The sequence below is a fragment of the Chiloscyllium plagiosum genome, unplaced genomic scaffold (assembly GCF_037043375.1).
Source record: "Chiloscyllium plagiosum isolate Xiang-an unplaced genomic scaffold, Cpla_swu_hap1 HiC_scaffold_16, whole genome shotgun sequence".
NCBI classification, from domain to species: Eukaryota; Metazoa; Chordata; class Chondrichthyes; order Orectolobiformes; family Hemiscylliidae; genus Chiloscyllium; species Chiloscyllium plagiosum.
Genome location: NW_028270154.1, coordinates 12,310,273 through 12,335,330, shown reverse-complemented (window position 1 = coordinate 12,335,330; position 25,058 = coordinate 12,310,273). Strand labels below are relative to the sequence as shown.

Below are 25,058 nucleotides of genomic sequence, written 5' to 3'. Positions count from 1 at the left end.
TAATCTAGACAGGCTTAGATTCAATCTGCGCTACCACAGGGTTTGATACTGCAAATGGAGACCTTTGGCCCATTGTTCCTGTGCTAGCTCTTTGGCAGAGATGTACATTAATCCCTCTTCCCCTGCTTTTATCCCAAAGTCCTAATTGTTTTTCCCTTCAAACATTTATCCAATTCATTTTTGAAATCCATCACTGAGCCCAATCATAATTCACTGTATTAAAACAATTCCCCTTTTCTCTCCATTTGTTCCCTTGCTAAATTATTTTAGATCTGTGTTAATAATCCTTCTACTACTAGCAATTATTATTTCTTATTCAGTCTCACAAAACTATTAATGATTTTGAATCTCTCTACTAAATTTCTTTTTAATCTTTTCTCATGTAAGCAGGAATCCATCTCTCCACATAAACATAGGAACATGAAGTTCCTCATGTCTGTGTCACACCTCACTGGAATGGTGTGCTCAAAATCAAGCCCCATTATTCCTGTTGCCATTACAGAAATTGGACATTTTATAAAATTCCTCAATTTACCTTCTTTTAGATCCAGGTTGAGAGAAAGCATGGACAGCGTTTCTGTACTCAACAAGAATGCCTATTTATTACAAATGCAGAGATTCTAGCTCCAGGTAAATGAGTAAGTGTGGGCAGGCAGTGCCGGAATCTCTTGTGGCCATTTCCCTCTCAAATATCTATACCATTTGGATACTGTTGGTGGGTGGTGACCTCTGAGGGGAAGGCTGCAGCCAGGTACCACGACTGGCTTTGTTGTACAGCAGGGTGGGCCAAAGTGTAGGCCGGTAATGACAGGGGCACTATAGTCAGGGGCACAGACAGGTGTTACTGTGGTTGCAAGGAAGACTCCAAGATGGTGCGTGGCCTGGTGCCAGGGTCAAGGATGTCTCTGAGCAGGCACAGAATCGTCTGTAGGAGGAGGGTGCGCAGCTAGAAGTTATGATCTGTATTGGTACTAATGACATACACATGTCCTGTGAAGTGCATCCAGGAAATTAGATAGAAATTGAAAAGCAGGACCTCTAGAGTTGTAATATTAGTATTAATCCCAGTGTCACATGCAAGTGAGGTCTAAAACAGGAAGATAATCCAGTTGAATGTGTGGCTAAAGAGCTGACGCAGGAGGGAGGGCTTCAGATATCTGGATCATCGGGAACTCTTCCAGAGCAGAGGGTACATGTACAACAAGGATGGGTTCCATCTAAATTGGAGGGACACCAATATTCCAGCAGGGAGGCTTGTTAGTGCCTCTGGAGGGTTTAAACTAGTATGGCATGGTGCGCGGGAACCAGAATAGTAGGTCACCACATGGAGTGATTGAGAAGAGATGGGCTAAATCAAGTCAGTCTAATAGGAAGAACAAGCAGGGCCAAGTTTATTAACATGGCAAGACTAGTTGTCTGAAGTGTATTTATTTTAATGCAAGCAGTATAACGGATAAGGCAGATGATCTTAGAGGGTAAAAACAATGCTGGAAACCAGATTCTGGATTAGGTGTGTTGGAAAAGCACAGCAGTTCAGGCAGCATCCGAGGAGCAGTAAAATCGACGTTTCGGGCAAAAGCCCTCCATCAGGAATACAGGCAGAGTGCCTGAAGGGTGGAGAGATAAATGAAAGGAGAGTGGGGGTGGGGAGAAAGTAGCATAGAGTACAATAGGTGAGTGGGGGAGGGGATGAGGGTGGAGTGGATAGGTGGAAAAGAAGATAGGCAGGTAGGACAAGTCATGGGGACAGTGCTGAGCTGGAAGTTCGGAACTGGGGTGAAGTGGGGGAAGGGGAAATGAGGAAACTGTTGAAGTCCACAATAATGCCCTGGGGTTGAAGTGTTCCGAGGCGGAAGATGAGGCGTTCTTCCTCCAGGCATCGGGTGGTGAAGGAGCGGTGGTGAAGGAGGCCCAGGACATCCATGTCCTCAGCTGAGTGGGAGGGGGAGTTGAAATGTTGGGCCACAGGGCAGTGTGGTTGATTGGTGCGGGTGTCCAGTCTCCCCAATGCAGAGGAGACCGCATCGGGAGCAACGGATACAATAAATGATATTGGTGGATGTGCAGGTAAAACCTTGATGGATGTGGAAGGCTCCTTTAGGGCCTTGGATGGAGGTGAGGGAGGAGGTGTGGGCACAGGTTTGTAGGGGCGCGTGGACTGACCAGGTAGTCACGGAGGGAACGGTCTTTGCGGAAGGCAGAAAGGGGTGGGGAGGGAAATATATCCCCGGTGGTGGGATCTGTTTGGAGGTGGCAGAAATGTCGGCGGATGATTTGGTTTATGTGAAGGTTGGTAGGGTGGAAGGTGAGCACCAGGGGCATTCTGTCCTTGTTACAGTTGGAGGGGTTGGGTCTGAGGGCGGAGGTGCGGGATGTGGATGAGATGCGTTGGAGGGCATCTTTAACCACGTGGGAAGGGAAATTGCGGTCTCGAAAGAAGGAGGCCATCTGGTGTGTTCTGTGGTGGAATTGGTCCTCCTGGGAGCAGATACGGCGGAGGCGGAGGAATTGGGAATACGGGATGGCATTTTTGTAGGAGGTAGGGTGGGAAGAGGTGTAATCCAGGTAGCTGTGGGAGTCGGTCGTCATTAATGGAGATGGAGAGGTCCAGGAAGGGGAGGGAGGTGTCAGAGATAGTCCAGGTAAATTTAAGGTCAGGATGGAATGTGTTGGTGAAGTTGATAAATTGCTCAAGGTTTATGGGAAGGTCAGGTCCACGCCCCCTACAACCCACCCTCCCGTCCTGGCACCTTCCCCTGCCACTGCAGGAATTGTAAAACCTGTGCCCACACCTTCTCCCTCACCTCCATCCAAGGCCCTAAAGGAACCTTCCACATCCATCAAAGTTTTACCTGCACATCCACCAATATCATTTATTGTATCCGTTTCTCCCGATGCGGTCTCCTCTACATTGGGGAGATTGGACGCCTCCTAGCAGAGCGCTTTAGGGAACATCTCCGGGACACCCGCACCAATCAACCACACTGCCCTGTGGCCCAACATTTCAACTCCCCCTCCCACTCTGCCGAGGACATGGAGTTCCTGGGCCTCCTTTACCACCGCTCCTTCACCACCCGATGCCTGGAGGAAGAACGCTTCATCTTCCGCCTTGGGACACTTCAACCCCAGAGCATCAATGTGGACTTCAACAGTTTCCTCATTTCCCCTTCCCCCACCTCACCCCAGTTCTAAACTTCCAGCTCAGCGCTGTCCCCATGACTTGTCGTACCTGCCTATCTTCTTTTCCACCTATCCACTCCACCCTCCTCCTTGACCTATCACCTTCATCCCCTCCCCTACTCACCTATTATACTCTATGCTACTTTCTCCCCACCACCCCACTCCTCTCATTTATCTCTCCACCTTTCAGGCACTCTGCTTGATTTCCTGATAAAGTGCTTTTGCCCGAAACGGTGACTTTACTGCTCCTCGGATGCTGCCTGAACTGCTGTGCTTTTCCAGCACCACTAATCCAGATGATTTTAGAGCCTGGACTAATACATGGCACTGTGATGTGGTAGTCACCACAGAGAGAAAGGCAGGACTGACAGCTCAACATTCCAGGGTTTAGAAATGTCTTGGTTAAGGACTCCATGGGGTGAGATAGAGAAGGATATAAAAGATGTGGATTAAGGAGAATGCCATAACTGTGTTAAGAGAGGACATCTTGGAGGGCTCATCCAGTGAGGCCACGTGGGTAAAATTCAGGAATAAAAAAGGTGCAACCACTATGATGGGGTAATACTGTACACCTTCCAATAGTCAGTGGGAGATAGAGGAACTGATATGGAAACACAGCACAGAAAGATGTAAAAACAGTTATTATAGTGGATGATTTAATGTCCTGGGACAGCTTAGTGCCGGGGCTTAGGTAGGGCAGAATTTGTTAGGTGCATCCAGGAGGGATTCTTGAAACAATACATAGATGGTCCAGCTGGGGGAGAGGCTGTATTAGACCTTGTATTGGAGAGTCAGCCTGGCCAGATGATTACTATCTCAGTGGTGGAGCATTTTGGGAACAGTGATCATAATTCTGTGAGTTTTAAGATACTTATGGATAAGGAAAAGATTGGTCCTTGGGTGAAAGAGCTAAATTGGGGAAAGGATAATTACAGCAGTGTTACTGGATTGGGGGCAGCTATTTGAAGGTAAATCTACATTTGACATGTGGGAGTCTTGTAAAAAGCTCGTTGACCAGAGAATAGGACCAGCATGTTCTTGTGAGAATGAAAGGTAAGGATGGCAAGATTCGGGAACCTTGGATAATGAGAGATATAAGTTGAGTTAATTTGGAAACCGAAATCAGGCAAGGCCCTTGAGGAATATAAAGGAAACAGAAAAGAAATTCGGAGGGCTAGAAGGGGCCATGAAATGTAAATCAGATTAAGGAGAATTCTGTATCATTTTATACGTGTATTAAGAGCAAGAGAGTAGTTAGGGAAAGAGTCGGTCCTCTAAAGGACAAAGGAGGGAATTTATATCTGGAGCTAGAGGAAAAGTGGGTGAGGTCCTTAATGAGTACTTCACATCAGATGATGGGGTATGTTCAGAGAGGGGTTTGTTGATATTCTAAGGCATGTTGATATTAAGGAGGAGGAAGTGTTGACTATCTTGAAAACCATAAAGGTAGATAGGACCCCAGGGCCAAATGGGATCTATCCTAGGATATTGAAGGAGGCAAGAGAGGAGATTGGTATCTTGACGGAGATCTTTATATCCTTTTTAGTCACAGGCAACATGCCAAAAGACTGGAAAATAGCTAACATTGTTCCTTTCTGCAAAAAGGGCAATATAGATAATCCAGGAAGTTATAGGCCAGTGAGCTTTACATCAGTGGTATGGAAATTATTGGAGAAGATTCTTAGGGATAGGATTTACTTGCATTTGAAGAATTATTAGAGATAGTTAGCATAACTTTGTGTGAAACAGGTCTTGTCTCACAAATTGAATGAACTCTTTGAGGATGTGACGTAGATATTGATGAGGGTAGGGCAGTCAATGTTGTCAACATGGACTTTGTTAAGCATTTGACAAAGTCCCTGTGGTCCAGAAGAATAAATTGTGTGGAATATCATAGAGTCATAGAGTCATAGAGATGTACAGCATGAAACAGTTGGAAAATTGGAAGGAGAGATGGCACCTGGAGTTCAATCCAGACAAGTGTGAAGTGATGCATTTTGGGAGGTCAAATACAAGAGGAAATTATATTGTAAGTGGCTGGACTGTTTGGAATAGTGATATCCAGAGGGATCTTGGGGTGCAAGACCATAGCTCCCTGTAAGTGGAAAGGCAAGTGGATGGAATGGTAAAGAAGGCGTGTAGCATGTTTGCCTTCATCAACTGGGGCATTGAGAAATAAGTTAGCAAGTCATGTTGCTGCTGTCTGAAACTTTAGTTAGACCACATCTGGAGTACTATGAATTGTTCTTATTGCCACACTGTGGAGTCTTTCGAGAGGTGCAGAAGAGGTTTAGTGGGATGTTGCCTGGATTGGAGTGTACCAGCTATAAGAAGTTAAAAGTCACACAACACCAGGTTATAGTCCAATAGGTTTACTTAGAAGCACTAGCTTTCAGAGTGCTGCTCCTTCATCAGGTGGTTGTGGAGTATAAGATCATAAGACACAGAATTTATTGTAAACGTTTAGTGTGATGTAACTGAAATTATATATTGAAAAAGACCTGAATTGTTTGTTCAATATATAATGTATAATTCAATATATATAATTTCAGTTACATCACACTGTAAACTTTTGCTATAAATTCTGTGTTTTATGATCTGATACTCCACAACCACCTGATGACGGAGCAGCGCTCCGAAAGCTAGTGCTTCCAATTAAACCAGTTGGATTATAACCAGGCGTTGTGTGACTTTTAACTTTGTACACCCCAGTCCAACACCGGCATCTCCAAAGCTATAAGGAGGGGTTGGACAACCTTGGATTGTTTTTGCAAGAACATTGGACGCTGAGGGGGCAACCTAATTGAGGTCTATAACATTATGAGAGGCTTAGATAGAGTGTATAGTCAGAGTCTTTTTCTGGGAGCAGAAACATCAAATATCCAGGGGCAACAGTTTAAGGTGAGAAGAGGAAAGTTTAAAGGAGATGTGTGAGGCAAGTGTTTTTTACACAGTGGTGCCTGTAATGTATTGTCATGGGAGATGGTAGAGGTAGATAAAATAGCAATGTTTAAGAGGCATTCAGACAGAGAATAGCAGGATATGGGTTACATGCAAGAAGATGAGATTCATTTAGAATGACATCATGTTGGCACAGACATGGTGGGTTGAAGGGCCTGATTCTGAGCTTTACTGATTTATGTTCTATTTATATTCTATGTTCAAAGGGGAGAAGTTTTAGGATTAAGGAACAAGGCAAGAAGTGTGGAGTAGAACCAATTAGATCGCATTTGTAAAGAGCTAGCACAGGTGCAATGGGCCAAGTGTCCTCCTTCTGGGCTGTTTCATTCCATGATTTTAAACTGTACCGCCCTGTCATTTAGTCCAGTGAGGGGATAGTGAAGACATTTGCCTTAAGATTCCGTAATTCTGCACATTTTGAAATCAAACAAATCGACTCCTGCTCTTACCCTCTGGATGTGGTTATTTCTTCATTACCATTTGGTCTCCTTAGTTTCTGGGTCCAATTGTACCTTGTTAAGAAATTCCCTCCTGAACAGTGTTGTGAGTCAACCCAAAGCAGGTGGACTGTAGCATTTCATCATAATCTTCTCAAGCGCAACTGGGACGGACAATAAATGCTGGCCCAGCCAGTGATGCCCATGCCCAACAAGTGGATAAAAAGAAAGACTTCATTCAGTGTAGTGTAACACCCGAGAGAGAACTTGGATTTGCGCTCCCCGCCTCCCACTGCCCCAATCTCACTCCCAGAGACAAGCTCTACCGACCTGGAAATGCCAAACGCTCCAGGTGAGAGGCAGAACCAAGTTTGAGTTGTGTTAGAGAAAGCACAGGGCGATGAGAACTAATTGAATGAGAGTGCCCACGTGGAAGTGTCCAAACTGTGCACTTACCTGGCATCAGCCTCACTGTAATATTCACGAGCCACAATGTCTTCAAACAGCTCACCACCAGTGATTCTGTGGAGACAGAATAAAGGGAATTCATGAACCATGTGGCAAGTATGCAAGTGTGTTACAGTTCCAGAGACGTTACAATCAAGGGCACACCATTTCATCCGACTGAAGTCATAAGGTTAGTTCGGGGTTATGGATCAAAGGTAATCCACATCCATGTCAGTGAACAACTTTTATTAAGTATATACTTTATAAAGAGGAGAGAGTAAGAGTGCAAGTTCACAAGCCTTAAGCACTGAGATTATAATTCAAATGATTAGAGTGAGCGCCACACTATCAGAGGGTCATTGTAGAGGGAGCACCACACTATCAGAGGGTCATTGTAGAGGGAGCACCACACTGTCAGAGGGTCTCTACTGAGGGAGCGCTGCACTGTCAAAGGGTCAGTACTGAGAGAGTGCTGCACTGTTGAGCTGAGGGGTAAGGTGTCAGTATTGAATGGATTTCTGTGACCCTAGATTCTTCCTCAAGGGGAACTATTGTCTCCATATGAAGCTGTCAAGTCCCTAAAAGTCTGGAAGATTTCAATTAGGTTGAATTCCAGAGAGTACAAGGAAAACCTAAAAAAACCTCTCCTCATAAATCACTCTATACCTGGAATCACCTGAGTGAACCTCAACTGAACTGCCTCCAATGCCAGTATATCTTTCCTTACATAAAGGACCCAAAACTGCTCATAGTGCTTGTGACTAAAGTGTTGAAGGATTTTAGTGCGTCCTCCATATTGTTATACCCTATTCCCTTTGAAACAGATGCCAACAGACGCAATTACCGACTGAAATTGGAAGCTCGCTTCTTTGATTCACGTATGAGGATCCCCAAAATCGTCTGTGCTGCAACTTTCTACAGTTGAAATAAGATTATGCACTTTGGCAGGGAGAATAGAAGAGTTGAATGTTACTTAAATGGGGAAAGGCTGGAGTGTTTGGGGGATTGGCCTTTGAAGACAGAAATGAAGAGGAATTTCTTCTCTCAGAGGGTAGTGAATTGACAGAATTCTTCACTGCAGTGGGTGGCCTAGATACCTAATTTTTTTAATCAGTGAGGGAATCAAGGTTATGGGCAAAGGACAGGAAAGTGGAGTTAAGGATTATCAGAGCAGCCATTGAATGGAAGAGGGGACTTGGCTGAATGGCCTACTTCTGTTCCGAGGTTCTATGACCCTTTGTGTTGAGGGTATGCTGCACCATCCGAGCTACTGTTTTTCAGATAAAACATTGTACTGAAGGCCTGACTGGCTGTCCTTTCAAGTGGAAAAAAAAATAGCCACATGGCCAGCATGGTGACTCAGTGGTTAGCACTGCTGCCTCACAGTGCTAGGGCCTGGGTTCAATTCCAGCTACTGTCTGTGTGGAGTTTGCAACTTCTCCCTGTGTCTGTGTGGGTTTCCTCCCACAATCCAAAGATATGCAGGTTAGGGTTAATTGGCCATGCTAAATTGCCAATAGTGTTCTGGGTTGTGTAGGTTAGGTATATTAGTCAGGGGTAAAATGTAGGGGAATAGGTCTGGGTGGGTTACTCTCCAGAGGGCTGGTGTGGACTTGTTGGGCTGAAGGGCCTGTTTCCACACTGTAGGGATTCTAATTCACGACTTTGATGAAGGGAGGTGGGGAATCTCCCAGGTTCATTGGGTCACATTTTGCCCCTGCGTTAACAGAATGTACAAATAAAATTATCTGAACATTTAACAGAGCTTGTGTTCATATCAGCTAATAAATTTGACTCAACCTAACAGTGACTACCCTCATTAAAATAAATCCATTATCTGTGAATCCCACTCTATAAATGCAAATCTTACTTTCCTGACAAGTAGATCTAATAAATATTCAAAGCAAGACATTGCCCGAGGGGTGCACTAAAAAAGATTCAAGTGCACATGCCCCAATGCACATGAAATATTGTTTGTTCCTTCAATCATTTCTCCATGGAATGGTTGGATATGGAGGTTTGATTATTCAGTGTTCTGCCAAATATGACAGAATACTGCCTGATTACTGGGCATGATTTATTCTATCCTTTTGTTTAACCTGACACTTCACTTCCAGTGAATTCTATTCTCTTTAAGATGATGGATGATTTAAGGCTTCAATTAAATCAGAGTTGGTGAGATACAAAGTAAAGATCCTACTACATTGCTCCAGAAAACAAGCCCAAGGCATATGCAGAAGGGTTTAATATAGAGTAAATCTCCATCTACAATGTTCCCACCAAACACTCCCAGGATAAGTACAACATAGTTCAGAAAAACTGTAAAGCTTCCCCGACATGATCCCCATCAAACACTCCTAGGACACACACACACATACAAACACACACATACAAACACACACACAGACACACACACATGTCTATTGGGTGAATTTGCATTTGCAGATTTGTATTTGAAGATACATTGTATTTTGTTCAAAAAGCACACAGTCACTCCACGTGGCATTTTATAAATTCCTGCTTTGGAAATAAAACCAGTATGACTCTAGGTTGAGATACAGACTTGAAACATAGCCTCACAGCTAAAATGCATTGTCTGGCCTGAGGTTTCACCTTTATTCTGATAAAACCAAAAGTTTTATCTTGGGACAGTGACTTGAAAGAAATTTTGGGATTTACATATTAATCAATTGAGACCTGCACCTCCGCTCTAACTGATGAAAGACTTAATAGCCATCTAAGTTTGTTCAATACGTTTGCATAAGTTGTCTGACCCTTTGATCTTTTACTGATAAATTCTGTGTCCAATGTATTCTCTTGCACTAGCTGCCTGAGGAAGGAATGGGGTCTCCGAAAGGTTGTGGTTTCAAATAAACCTTTTGGACTATAATCTGGCGTTGTGTGATTTTTAACTTTGTCCACCCCAGTACAAAGCATTACTGCACCTCCGCTTTATGACTCCCAGGACAGGTATAGCCTGGGGTTAAATAAGAGTAAAGCTCTGTCTACACTGCCCCCTCAAACACTCCTAGGATCTGTACAGTATAGTTCAGATACAGATTAAAGCTCTCTCTACACTGTCCCAATCAAATGCTCCCAACATAGGTACAGCATGGGTTATAAACCAAGTCAACCTCTCTCTAATATTCCAATAAAGACCTCCAGCATGGGGCTGGATACAGAATAAATCTTCCTCTACAGGCCTGGCAGCATCTGTGGAGAGAAATCAGAGTTAAAGTTTCGAGTCCAGTGACCCTTCCTCAGAACCCCACAATTCTCCTCCACAATGTCCACATCAAACACTCCCAGGAGAGCTACAGCACAGGGTTAGATATAAAGTAAAGTTCTCTCTATAATGTCCCATCAAATACTTCCAGGACAGGGACAGCATGGGGTTAGACACGGAATAAATCTTCCTCTACACTGTCCATATTAAACACTTCCAGGACAGGCACAGACTTTTTGATCATTTGTTTTCGGTGCAGAAATATACCACATATGATGAGCTCCTGCCTGAGGCACAGAGACAATCTGCAAGAAAAACAAATGAGCTAAAAGCTTGCTTAGCACAGAGCTAATATTCAGACCAAAGTACTGACCCAGATCACTGGGATTAAATAACAATTGCTTGCAAATATATAGTCCCTTTAACATTACAAGTTGCACCACAGAGGCAGTTATTACACAGAAATTGACAAAAAATTGCTAAATGCTGTAATGGCTCTCAAGGGGTAAACATTCGCGATCCATTGGCTTCACCCATTTAACTGAAGTCACACACACTCTGTGGGTGGAGATAAGGAGTTCTACTCTGATTTTTAGAGAGAGCAGATGGATCTGTATCACCTCTGGGTCAATGTGCCTGACAAAATGGAGTTGTTTATTGCTATCATACAATAAAAGTTCTTGTAATTCCAGAACATTGCCTCTTCTGTAGATGCTCTACAGTGGCGTACACTCTGCCATTAATCACTAAGTAGACTCTAAGAAAAAGCACAGACAAAGGATGACTGAAGGCAGTGACCTGTCTCAAATAACTTTAGCTACAAAATGTACTTGTGGAGATGGCACAAGGGTTCAGTAGTGGCCATCTGGGACAATGCCACACAAATCACGTGAGGAAACCTTTAAGGTAGGTGACCAGAGATTTGAGGAGCAGGACATAAAGTAGGACAGAGATAGACAAAGAGAGAGAGAGTTGGAGAAGCAGATTATTTGGGTGACTGTTCTAGGGTTTAGAGTCCTGGTAACTGAAGTCATGTGGATGAAGGGGGTGTAGAAGGTACAAAAGAGCAGAGTTCGAGGGAAGAAGGATAAAGGTTAAAGGGGAGGTGGAGGTTACATAGTTAGAGAAGGACATATCATGTTGGAAATTTTAGAAGTATAAAATATTACGCATGAAAGTGTTAATTAATTTTCAACCTTAAAGTATGTCACCCATTGTCACAAATTAAATTTTGCTACAGACTCGGGGCTCTAGTTACACTCACTCTGTGCTGCTCTCCAATACAATTGTCTTTCTGACTTTGTAGCACTCCCTCTGACAGTGATGACCAACTCCCTCAGTACTGACCAACAACAATGCAGCTTCAGCACTGCGCCTCCAACAGTACAGAGCTCCCTTAGCACTGACCCCCCGACAGTCCCTCAGCATTGTGCCAGACAGTGCGGCGTTCCCTCAGTACTGACCCTCCGACAGTGTGCACTCCCTCAGCACTGACCCTCCAACAGTGTGGCACTGCCTCAGCACTGACCCTCTGACAGTCCGGCACTCCCTCAGCACTGACCCCGTGACAGTGCAGCGCTCCTTCGGTACTGACCCTGTGACAGTGCAGCACTCCCTCCGTGCTGACCCTCCGACAGTGCAGCACTCCCTCAGTACTCCCTCAGTACTGACCTCATGACAGTGCAGCACTCCCTCAGTACTGCCCTCTGACAGTGTGGCACTCCCTGTTTACTGACCCTCCGACAGTGCAGCACTCCCTCAGTACTCCCTCAGTACTGACCCCATGATAGTGCAGCACTCCCTCAGTACTGCCCTCTGACAGCGTAGCACTCCCTCAGTACTGACCCTCTGACAGTGCAACACTCCCTCCATTCTGACCCTTTGACAGAGCGGCACTCCCTCTTTACTGACCCTCTGACAGTGCAGCACTCCCTCAGTACTGACCCTCTGACAGTGTAGCACTCCCTCTTTACTGACCCTCTGACAGTGTAGCACTCCCTCTTTACTGACCCTCTGACAGCGTAGCACTCCCTCAGTACTGACCCTCTGACAGTGCAACACTCCCTCCATTCTGACCCTTTGATAGAGCGGCACTCCCTCTTTACTGACCCTCTGACAGTGCAGCACTCCCTCAGTACTGACCCTCTGACAGTGTAGCACTCCCTCTTTACTGACCCTCTGACAGTGTAGCACTCCCTCTTTACTGACCCTCTGACAGTGCAACACTCCCTCAGTACTGACCCTCTGACTGTGCAGCACTCCCTCAGTACTGACCCTCTGACAGTGCAGCACTCCCTCAGTACTGACCCTCTGACAGTGCAGCACTCCCTCAGTACTGACTCTCTGACAGTGCAGCACTCCCTCAGTACTGACCCTGTGACAGAATGGTGCTCTCTCACTGCTGATCCTCAAACTCTGATGGTGCAGCACTCCCTCAGTATTCCCCCATCCCCAAGACTGCAGCAGTCTCTGGAGTGTGGCCTGAACCCATGTCCTTTTCCATGATATTAAACATGTCTACATAAAATCGTTGCTGGAATCAATCAGCATTTGAGGGGAAGTCATGAGGGAGTGAAAATGACTGTTAAATATAACATTTTAAAAAATGTGATGCTCTACTTACAAGTCAAAGATCAGGTAGTGGTGGCCTTCCTCAGATATACTGTCATGCAGTCTCACTGTAAAACAAAGAAAAAAAATGAAAATGAATGAAGGGGTCACTTGAGCTAAAAGGCTGATGGATGTTAGGAACCAATCAGAACGGTCTCCTTCACTTACACCACTGAATCCTATTCACAGCACAAGAGGAGTCTATTTGGCCCATTGAATCTTTCTGGAGGCAATCTAGTTAGTCTCAATCCCACAACACACCCCTGCAATTATTTACTCCTCCCTATCGATGCTTAGCCCAGGCAGCTGCCTATCCTGGGCAAAGAACAATAACTGTTTTGTGGCACTGTAGGTATTAATTATAAAGACAGCCCTGTTACAATCCTATTATGGCTTGTTAACATTTAAAGAGAAATCCAAGCACTCCATAATTAATGAAAGAATTACACCACAAGATCTCACTTTTGAAACAAAAACAAGCTTTATTGTAGGTAAGAGCCAAACAAAACAAGCACTGTTAATGACATTACAGTTCAGAATTAATTACCCTTTGAATTGAGTTCTACTTTGTATTCAACTGAGAATTTTCTTTCTGTTACAGAAATTCTAATGGTTCATTAACTTCTTTCTGAACCAACTTACAAGGTATGCCACAGCCCTCTGGAAATTACTTTAATTCTCCTCAGTGTTCTAGATATTCTTTGAGAGAATATTTTACATGGATCCTTCCATTAGTTTTTTTGGCTAAGTAATCCTTCAAGTATTTTTTAATAGCTCAGCACTTCAACTGGCTCAACTTGGTATTCTGGTTGTCCACAGACACATAACTACCTTCTCACAACTTCCAAACTAAGTCCACTGACTGCTTTCTACCATAAGGATCTATGAGAAACACTGAAAATTTCTCCCCCCAGCTGCAAATGAAGCAAATCCCTGTATTTTCCACACAACAAATTCAAACCAAACCTGCATTCCATCCACATGCTGCACAGTGAATGATAAAGTTGTTTTTGTTTGCTTTAGATTAGATTAATTACAGTGTGGAAACAGGCCCTTCGGCCCAACAAGTCCACACCGCCCCGCTGAAGCGCAACCCACCCATACCCCTACATTTAACCCTTACCTAACACTATGGGCAATTTAGCATGGCCAATTCACCTGACCTGCACATCTTTTGGACTGTGGGAGGAAACCCACGCAGACACGGGGAGAACGTGCAAACTCCACACAGTCAGTCGCCTGAGGCGGGAATTGAACCCGGGTCTCTAGCGCTGTGAGGCAGCAGTGCTAACCACTGTGCCACCGTGCCACCGTGCCGACTCAACTAGTAATCATCTCATACTGCTGTAATCATCTCATACTGCTGTCTTCATCCAATGAGATGAAGGTTACACCAAACAAAACCAAAATAAAAGAATCTTTGATTCCGAACAACCATTTCAATGACAATATGGTGTACTTTGGGATTTCAACAATAAATGAAAGCACATTATTTTATCTTCACTTTGATTCAGAAACCCATATGAACAATTTCTATTTCGAATGGGTATAATTGATGTCTTACCTGACTAACTGGTTCTCCTAAGAGGACTAGAGAAGGTACATGCATTATTTAGATTGTCTTTCACTATCAACTTGATCCTTCAAAGATAAACGCAGATTAATTATGACTCATATTGCATGTACGGCAGAGTTCTTTTTGCCAGTTTCTCAAACAGATGCCCCAATTTTTTTACACTGAAAACTTTAATTTCTAAAATTGAGAATTATATTCTGAACCATACAAATTATGACCTAAATATTTGCAGCAGTCTTTACTTAAAAGTCAGAAAACTTCATCATTCATAACCTGTCATTGAATCTTAACCATCACATTCAATTCTTCTACCATTCCCACCAGCTTCTTCTCATCAACCTATGGGTCCCTTCCTTGCCTTTAACTTTGAAAAGGCGATTTGTTTTCTCTGTTTTTCAGGGTAGTTGGTGTAAAAATCTGAGAGACAGAGAACGTACCCCAGTTTAGCTCACTGTTCTGTAGATACCTGATATTTCTAGGACTTGCATCTCAACAAACTCCTTTGATGACCACCATAGGTTTTGGGATTTGTGATGTCGGGAGAAGTGTTTGACTCTATTGTAGGACTTGTTTATTCATTCACAGGATGTGGGTATCACTGCTACAGCCAGAATTTATTGCCTATCTGTTAATGCCCAGAGTGCAGTTAAATGGTACATACATTGCTGTGGGTCTGGAGTCACATGTAGGCCAGACCAAGTAAGGACAGCAGTTTCCCTTCCCTAAAAGACATCAGTGAACAGGATGTTTTTTATCCCCCAACAATCGACAACAGTCATACTATACCACCAGTACTTCACCGGAGGCTCACTGATGATGTCACCTAGTATGGTGACAAAATGTCTGAAAAAGAACCTTCCAGCTCAGTGAGCAAACTTATATCCAGAACCTCAACCTGAGCTACAAATCTTCACAAAACTTGCGAATGGACAATAGTTTCATAGTCATCATTAAATTCTTAATTTCAGATTTGTATTGAATTCAAATTTCACCCATCTGCCATGGCAGGATCAAACTAGGGTCCCCAGAACATTAGCTGATTTCTGGATTAATCAGTTAGTGATAAAACCACTCAGCCATTGCTGGGTGGGTAGGAGTGAGGGATGTGGGGAGAATGTGGTTGGATGGCAGTAGAGGGAAATAGTGCTTGGCTGGGTGTGAGGGATATGGGGAATAGGTGGGTAGGGGTAAGGGATATGGGGAGTAGGTGGATATGGGTGAGGGATATGGGGAGTAGGTGGGTATTGGTGAAGGATATGGGGAGTAAATGGGTAGGGATGAGGGATATGGGAACTGGATGGGGAGGGGTGAGCGATATGGGAAGTAGGTGGGTAGGGTGAGAGATGGGGGAGTAGGGGAGAGGGGTGACGGACATGGGGAGTAGGTGGGAAGGGTAAGGGGGATAGGGAAATGGTGGTTGGCAATGTGTGAAGAACATGGGGAGTAGGTGTGGTTGTGGATAAGAGATATAGGGAGTAGGTGAGTACCCGTGAAATATATGGGGAGAAGTTGGTTGTGTGGGGTGGGAGATATGGGATAAAGTTGGACGCAGGTGAGGGATATGATGAGACAGTGGTTGGGTTAGCAAGAGAGATCTAGAGAGAAGGTGGATTGGTAGAGGTAGAGGCTATGAAGGAAGGTGTGTAGATGGGGGTGAAGGAATTGGAGAGAAGTAAAAGATTGATAATTGATTATCTTATATATTCAGAGGATTTGTGTTTCACACAATTGGAACCATTCCTATCTATGATCAGTCATTTTCATGATGTGCTGAAACAGCCCAAAATGGAGGACAGGTGCCAATGTTACAAGTAGCCTCCTCACCTAATGAAGGGGCCTGCTTTGGAGATCACACAGTGCTTGAAAGGTTGGCAAATTGACATCTAATGTCAAGGCGGAAAATTTCCAATTGTGAACAAATTGAGATCTGGAGACTGACCTCTTGGAGCTTAACAGACCAGGCCTGATCAGTAATAAAACTGACAGCATCCGATCCTCCTTACAGCACTTCAATAAAACTGCTTTACAACCAATGATTTATTCTGAAGGAAGAATCTCAGGGGAGCATCTGAGACCAAATCATTTTCAGCTGCTTCATCAGTGACCTATCCTCCATCACAAAGTCAGAAGTGGGAATGTTCACTGATGTTTACACAATGTTTAGCACCTTCAGATACTGAAGCAGCCCATGTCCATAGGCAGCAAGACCTGGCAAAATCCAAATTTGGGTAAGTAATGTTCTCACCATGCAGTTGCTAGGCAATGACCATCTCCAATTTGGGAGAATCCAACCATCTCCCCTTGACATTCAATGGCATTGCATTCCTTTAGATTGTTTCCCAAATGAGCTTTGGAGAATCAAAGGGGAATTCCATGACCTTTGTAATCCCTTTTGAGTTCCTTGATGTTTTCTGGAGTTGGCATACTCATGTTCAGTTGTAAGATGAAGTTGGAGGAAATCCTGAGGGACAGGATGTACATGTATTTGGAAAGACAAGGACTGATTAGGGATAGTCAACATGGCTTTGTGTGTGGGAAATCATGTCTCACAAACTTGATTGAGTTTTTTGAAGAAGTAACAAAAAGGATTAATGAGGGTAGAGCGGTAGATGTGATCTACATGGACTTCAGTAAGGTGTTCGACAAGGTTCCCCATGGGAGACTGATTAGCAAGGTTAGATCTCATGGAATACAGGGAGAACTAGCCATTTGGATACAGAACTGGATCAAAGGTAGAAGACAGAGGTTGGTGGTGGAGGGTTGTTTTTCAGACTGAAGGCCTGTGCCCAGTGCAGTGCCACAAGGATTGGTGCTGGGCCCTCTACTTTTTGTCATTTACATAAATGATTTGGATGCGAGCATAAGAGATACAGTTAGTAAGTTTGCACATGACACCAATATTGGAGGTGTAGTGGACAGTGAAGAAGGTTACCTCAGATTACAATCTGATTTTGATCAAATGGGCCAATGGGCTGAGAAGTGGCAGATGGAATTTAATTCAGATAAATACGAGGTGCTGCATTTTGGGAAAGCAAATCTTAGCAGGATTTATACACTTAATGGTGAAGTCCTCGGGAGTGTTGCTGAAGAAAGAGACCTTGGAGTGCAGGTTCATAGCTCCTGGAAAGTGGAGTCACAGGTAGATAGGATAGTGAAGAAGGTGTTTGGTATGCTTTCCTTTTATTGGTCAGAGTATTGAGTACAGGAGTTGGGAAGTCATGTTGCGGCTGTACAGGACATTGGTTAGGCCACTGTTGGACTATTGCTTGCAATTCTGGTCTCCTTCCTATCAGAAAGATGTTGTGAAACTTGACCTTATAGAGGTTTACAAAGTTATGAGGGGCATGGATAGGGTAAATAGACAAAGTCTTTTCCCTGGGGTGGGGAGTCCAGAACTAGAGGGCGTAGGTTTAGGGTGAGAAGGGAAAGATATAAAAGAGACGTCAGGGGCAACTTTTTCACACAGAGGGTGGTACGTGTATGGAATGAGCTGCCAGAGGAAGTGGTGGAGGCTGGTACAATTGCAACATTTAAAAGGCATTTGGATGGGTATATGAATAGGAAGGGTTTGGAGGAATATAGGCTGAGTGCTGGCAGGTGGGAGTAGATTGGGTTGGGATATCTGGTCAGCATGGACGGGTTGGACCGAAGGACCTTTTGGATAAAAGGTTCTTTTTCGGAATGGCAGCCGGTGACAAGCAGTGTCCCGCAGGATTCAGTGTTGGGCCCGCAGCTGTTCACGTTATATATTAATGATCTGGATGAAGGGATTCGGGGCATTCTAGTGAAGTTTTGCCGATGATACGAAGTTAGGTGGACAGGCAGGTAGTACTGAGGAAGTGGGGAGGCTGCAGAAGGATCTAGACAGTTTGGGAGAGTGGTCCAGGAATTGGCTGATGGAATTCAATGTGAGCAAATGCGAGGTCTTGAACTTTGGAAAAAAGAATACAAGCATGGACTACTTTCTAAACGGTGAGAAAATTCATAAAGCCAAAGTACAAAGGGATCTGGGAATGCTAGTCGGGGATTCTCTAAAGGTAAACCTTCTCTAAAGGTTGAGTCCGTGATTAAGAAAGCGAATGCTATGTTGTCATTTATCTCAAGAGGGTTGGAATATAAAAGCACCGTTGTGCTACTGAGACTTTATAAAGCTCTGGTTAGGCCCCATTTGGAGTACTGTGTCCAGTTTTGGTCCCCACACCTCAGGAAGGACATACTGGCACTGGAGCGTGTCCAGCGGAGATTCACACGGGATGATCCCTGGAATGGTTGGTCTAACATATGAGGAACGGCTGAGGATCCTGGGATTGTATTCATTGGAGTTTAGAAGATTAAGGGGAGAACTAATAGAAACTTACAAGATAATACATGGCTTGGAAAGGGTGGACGCTAGGAAATTGTTTCCGTTAGGCGAGGAGACTAGGACCCCTGGACACAGCCTTAGAATTAGAGGGGGTAAATTCAGAACAGAAATGCGGAGACATTTCTTCAGCCAGAGAGTGGTGGGCCTGTGGAATTCATTGCCGCAGAGTGCAGTGGAGGCCGGGACGCTAAATGTCTTCAAGGCAGAGATTGATAAATTCTTGATGTCACAAGGAATTAAGGGCTACAGGGAGAATGCGGGTAAGTGGAGTTGAAATGCCCATCAGCCATGATTGAATGGCGGAGTGGACTCAATGGGCTGAATGGCCTTACTTCCACTCCTATGTCTTATGGTCTTATGGTCTGATTCCGTGCTGTACATCTCTATGAATCTAAGATTCCCTCCAAGTCCAACATAATCCTGACTTTGAATGGTATTGCTGTTCTTTAAGAGTCACTGGGTTTAGATCCTAGAACTCCCTTCCTAATAGCATGTGGAAAGATCTACAGCACAAGGACTGCAGTGGATCAGGAAGGCTTTTTGCTACCACTTTCTCAAAGATATCTTGGGGTGGAGAATAAATGTTGGCCCAGCCACAGATGACTACTTGCCTTGAATGAAAGAAAAAAAACCATCATGCAGATGAATAGGAACCGAATTGAGGAAGGTGCCACAAACAGTGAATTTGTTAATGAATTGAATCATCTGATTTTCATAGAAAGAATCCCTACAGTGTGGAAACAGGCCATTAAGCCTAACAAGATCACACTAACCATTCCCCTACTACTCTACATTTCTCCTGACTAAGCTACCTAACATGCCTGGACACTGTAGCATGGCCAATTCACCTAACCTGCGCATCTTTGGACTGTGGGAGGAAACCCACTCAGCCATGGGGAGAAAGTGCAAACTCCACACAGCCGTTACCTGTGGCTGGAATCAAAGCCGAGTCCCTAGCGCTGTGAGGTAGCAGTGCTAACCACTGAGTCACGTGCTCACAAAGTGATTGTTCTTTCTATTCTATGAAAGGATGGTAAAGGGGTGTTTTGTGTCTTGTTGATGAGGTAATGGACCCTTGGTTTAATTTTTCACCTGAGGGACACAGAGAGAGAGAGAGAGAGAGACAGAAAGAGCAAGAAGGGAAAGAGACCTCCAAGAGATCAGCCATTCTTATCTCTTTGCAGAGAGTGGCAATTCAGAAAGCTGAGAAGCCACTTGTGATTGCAGAAAGGTTATAAGCAAAAGTAATAGAGCATTCAGTTCCACATCCGTAACTCAGTCATTTACCAAAGAAATGATTCAATTATTTCAGACACGTTGCAATTGAGCATAGCATGAGGTCAAGAAAGATAACCAGCAGAACAAGCAAGGACTTCACCGAGTGTGGATCTTAAGTGTGGCTGCATTCATGCATAAAGGGAGTGCATTGGAGTTACCCATGTCTTAATTTTCAGCAGACATTTGATAAGGTCGGTTCGCAAACACTTTCATAGAAATTGCAAGATCATAATAAAATCAAGAGGCGTTCTTAAACTGGCTTGACATGAAAACAGAAGCTGCTCTCTGTGTCTCAGTGGGTCGCACTCCTTGGTCTCTGAATCAGGAGAGTGTGGGTTCAAGTCCCAGAGTGTACAGGCTTGAGGATGTCACCCAGGCTGATACTCTGAGAAAAGTACTCGGGCTTTGCTGCAAGTTGGAAAGCCTTTTCATTTTGGATGAGGTGATAAACCATGGTCACACCTGCCCTCTCAGGAGGATTTAAAAGATCCTCTGGCTGCTATTTCCAAGAAGAATTGGATGAGTTTTCCCCAGTGCCCTGTGCCACTTATTATCCATTCAGTATCACTAAAAGAGTGGATGGTGTGCTCATTATCATATTGATTTTTGCGGAACCTTGCTGTGAGAAATTTAATTACGTTTCCTACATTCCAACAGTGAGTGTACTTTCTTGGTAGTCAAGTGTTTTCTGAGGTCTCAAAAGATGCTATGGAAATGCAAATAGTTTCTTTTTTGGATGGTGGTAATTGAATATAACTTTAAACAGAACACAATGCTATCCTCTTGTGTCACACACTCCCAGTGAAGTTCTCCCTTTGACCCTGACTGATCTCTGGGTAGTGTTATTCACTGCCACGCAGCGTTAAAATCAATGGCAATTGCTCACAGCTCAGTTGTTGTATCTGAGATTGAGAGAATGTGACGCTTGCTGGGGGGTTAGTAACAAGGAAGCATTCCACTAATTGGAGGGAGAGTACTGAGAGAATGCTGTACTCCACATGTGGTAATACTGAGTCATAGAGTCATACTGAACAGAAACAGACATTTTTGCCCAACTAGTCCATGCTGAACATAATCCTACCTGCTTCTCACCCACATCCTTCCAAACCTTTCCAATTCATGTACTTATCCAACTGTCTTTTAAATGTTGTCATTAGACAATAGACAATAGACATTAGGCAATAGGTGCAGGAGTAGGCCATTCAGCCCTTCGAGCCTGCACTGCCATTCAACATGATCATGGCTGATCATTCCTAATCAGTATCCTGTTCCTGCCTTATCTCCATAACCCTTGATTCCGCTATCTTTGAGAGCTCTATCCAACTCTTTCTTAAATGAATCCAGAGACTGGGCCTCCACTGCCCTCTGGGGCAGAGCATTCCACACAGCCACCACTCTCTGGGTGAAGAGGTTTCTCCTCATCTCTGTCCTAAATGGTCTACCCTTGTACTCACATTCACCACTTCCTCGGGAAGCTCATGCCACACACAAATCACCCTCTTGAGTGGCAGTTCTGAAGGAGTGTTGCATCTCCTGGAGGGTCAGTACTAGCAATCCAGAACCCCAGGCTGATGTTCTGGATCAAGGGTTCAAATCTGATTGTGGCAGATTGTGAAATTTTAATTTAGTAAAATCTGGAATAGAGAACTGGCCTAATGAAAACCATAGCAGGCCAGGCAGCATCCAAGGAGCAGGAGAATCGATGTTTCGGGCATGAGCCCTTCTTCCTGAAGAAGGGCTCATGCCCAAAATGTTGATTCTCCTGCTCCTTGGAATTCCTGAAGAAGGGCTCATGCCCAAAACGTCGATTCTCCTGCTCCTTGGATGCTGCCTGGCCTGCTGAGCTTTTCCAGCAACACATTATTGGCTCTGATCTACAGCATCTGCAGTCCTCACTTTCTCCTAATGAAAACCATGTCAACCATCTTTCAAAAAAACCCATTTGGTTCACTAATGTCCTTTCGAGAAGGAAATCTTCTGCTATTACCTAGTCTGACTTACATGTCACTCCAGACCCACGGAAATGTGAATGACTCTTAACTACTATCTCTAGGCAATTAGGGATGGGCAATAAATGCTGGCTTAGGTAGTGAAGCCACCCAAATAAAAATAATTTCAGACAGCGGTTAAGAGTTAAGAGAGAAAGAGTTCAGTATCACACAATCAGGTAACAACTACTTTTCCTCTTGGCTGTGAGAAGGAAGGGTAATCCACACAAGAGACAAGACCACCAGGAAGTGCTAACAGTGATATAAAACCTCCAGGAACATGTCCTACCTGCCGAGGTAGTGAACTTTAACTTCGACTTCAATGCTATCATTACCATTCCAGAGAGATAATGGGGTCAGAATGATCAAATTGTGGTATGATCCCAATTAGTTCTGGATCATTTGTGGAAAATCTCATGTTTTAAAAGCCAATCCTTGCTTTCAAATCCCTGTACAGCCTCAGCCCTCCAACACTCTACACTGTTCCACTTCTGGCCTTTTGAACATTCAAGATTTTAATCATTCCATAGTTGGCCACTGTCTGTTTCCCGAGGCTAACCTCTGGAATTCCATCCCTACACATTGCCACCTTGTTTTCCCCCGTAAAGCCCACAGCCTCGATTTCCTGTCTTTATATCCCCTTATGTAGTTTGGTGATTACGTTTTGCTGGATCACTCTCCCGTGAAAAATCTTGGGAAGACGATGTTAAAGACACTTTATAAATGCAAATTGTTGTCATTGGATTTTTAGAGAGAAGACAGGTTTGTTTTCTAATTCAGAAGGAACTAATCCGTAGACCCAATCCCAAACCTTGCAGCTTACTGAACCTGAAAATTATTATTTTTTTTGTTTTTTATTTATTCACGATGGTGAGTGACTTGGAGGGGAACTTGAAGGTGGTGTTGTTCCCATGTATCTTAAATGAATCCAGAGACTGGGCCTCCACTGCCCTCTGGGGCAGAGCATTCCACACAGCCACCACTCTCTGGGTGAAGAGGTTTCTCCTCATCTCTGTCCTAAATGGTCTACCCTTGTACTCACATTCACCACTTCCTCGGGAAGCTCATGCCACATACAAATCACCCTCTTGAGTGGCAGTTCTGAAGGAGTGTTGCATCTCCTGGAGGGTCAGTACTAGCAATCCAGAACCCCAGGCTGATGTTCTGGGTCATGGGTTCAAATCTGATTGTGGCAGATTGTGAAATTTTAATTTAGTAAAATCTGGAATAGAGAACTGGCCTAATGAAAACCATAGCAGGCCAGGCAGCATCCAAGGAGCAGGAGAATCGACGTTTCGGGCATGAGCCCTTCTTCCTGAAGAAGGGCTCATGCCCGAAACGTCGATTCTCCTGCTCCTTGGAATTCCTGAAGAAGGGCTCATGCCCAAAACGTCGATTCTCCTGCTCCTTGGATGCTGCCTGGCCTGCTGAGCTTTTCCAGCAACACATTATCGGCTCTGATCTACAGCATCTGCAGTCCTCACTTTCTCCTAATGAAAACCATGTCAACCATCTTTCAAAAAAAAACCCAGTTGGTTTTCTTGTCTTTCTAGACAAAAGTGTAGTCTTGAGTTTGGAAGATGCTGTCAGAAAACTCTTGGTGAAATTCTACAGTGCAGTACTGAATGATACTGCAAACAATCTAGACAGTATACCCCTGTTGCAAAGTTCTTGAAGTATTATAGAGGGTGGGGTACCATCAGTTCTGAAGAAGGGTCACTGGACCAGAAACTGAACCAGATTTCTCTCCTGCCTGAATGTTTCCAGCAATGTCTGTTTTTGTTTTGATGAGATTATTTTTACATGGAAACAGGGATCCATAGTATAACAATGCAGTCACTTAGTGAACAAGGGGGTTAAAGCCATATTTTATTCCCTGGCCCACATACAGTTTGCAAATCATGGCGTCTTCTGAATTGAGTTCTAGGGTATTAAAGAACACATCAGTCAAGCATCTTTACCCAAATTTCTGTCCTACATAAAACGGAAGCTCAAACTGTGCAAACATGTTGGGGGAGCAGGGAGTGAGGGTAGTATTAATCTGGATGGAATGCTCTCCATGGGCACACAGGCTGACAGTCATAGCGCTCAAAGCTCAAAGGTTTGTCTGGGGCTGTCATATTGTGTTTGCAGGCTTTTGGTGGGGGTTGGGGTGTGTGGAGTCGTTCTGTGCTCATAGAGCTAGATCCAAGTTGCCTCAGCGTCGAGAATGGGGTCATCAGGGCTCAGTAGAGTTGCTGATAACTCTAATGTTTCCGATTCTACGCCAGTATGATTGACTGTGATGTGCCCTCTGAAGTGGTCAAACAAGCCACTCAGTTGTACTTCTGTTTTGCCTTCAACAGCATTTGGTTTGACTCCAGTCGAGGGAACTCATTATGACCCAACAGCAACGTACCTGTGTCTATTTTTGTCGGATTTGGCAGACCTGACTGGTGAATTTCCCAACAAGCTTCTCTCTCTCCCTGCTTCACAGTTAAGTGATGTGGATAGCCCAGAGAAGGTCAGCATTCATTAGCCATCCCAAACTTCCCACGAAATGGTAATGCTGAGCTGAACTGCTGCAGTTGTCAAAGATGCTTTCTTTCAGATGGTACACCACAGTGAAGACACGTGTGGATAGAAAAGATTCTACTTTTCTACTGGAGATGAGCTGGCAATCATTTCCCAGACTTCTGTCAATATTCATTCTCCAAACAGAATCATTAACGGTGAATTATCTGGCCATTATCACATTGTGGTTGGTGGGAGTCTGTTGTGCATACATTATTGACTACATTTCCCACATTACCACAGTGAGAAGTATTGTATTGGCTATGTTGCACTTTGGGATTTTTTTATTCATTCATGGGATGAGAGCATTGCTGGCGAGGTCAGCATTTATTGTCCATCCAGAGGGCAGTTAAGAGTCAACCACATTGGGTCTGGACCAGGTAAGGATACCAGTTTTCCTTCCCTAAAGGGATTAGTGAACCAGATGAATTTTTCCAAC

At 44.2% G+C, this 25,058-nt stretch overlaps 1 protein-coding gene across 2 annotated transcripts in view; it reads right to left on the bottom strand.

The window, feature by feature from the left end:
• The window catches only part of LOC122556983 (calcium/calmodulin-dependent protein kinase type II subunit alpha), a 258,438-nt gene that overhangs the window by 80,619 nt on the left and 152,761 nt on the right, over positions 1–25,058 (bottom strand). For both annotated transcript variants that reach the window (XM_087995125.1, XM_087995124.1), the window contains exons 4-5: positions 12,875–12,929; positions 7,035–7,100 (exon numbers count right to left, since the gene is read on the bottom strand). In XM_087995125.1, the coding sequence (XP_087851251.1) occupies positions 7,035–7,100; positions 12,875–12,929 (121 nt within the window). The remainder of the gene's footprint in view (positions 1–7,034; positions 7,101–12,874; positions 12,930–25,058) is intronic.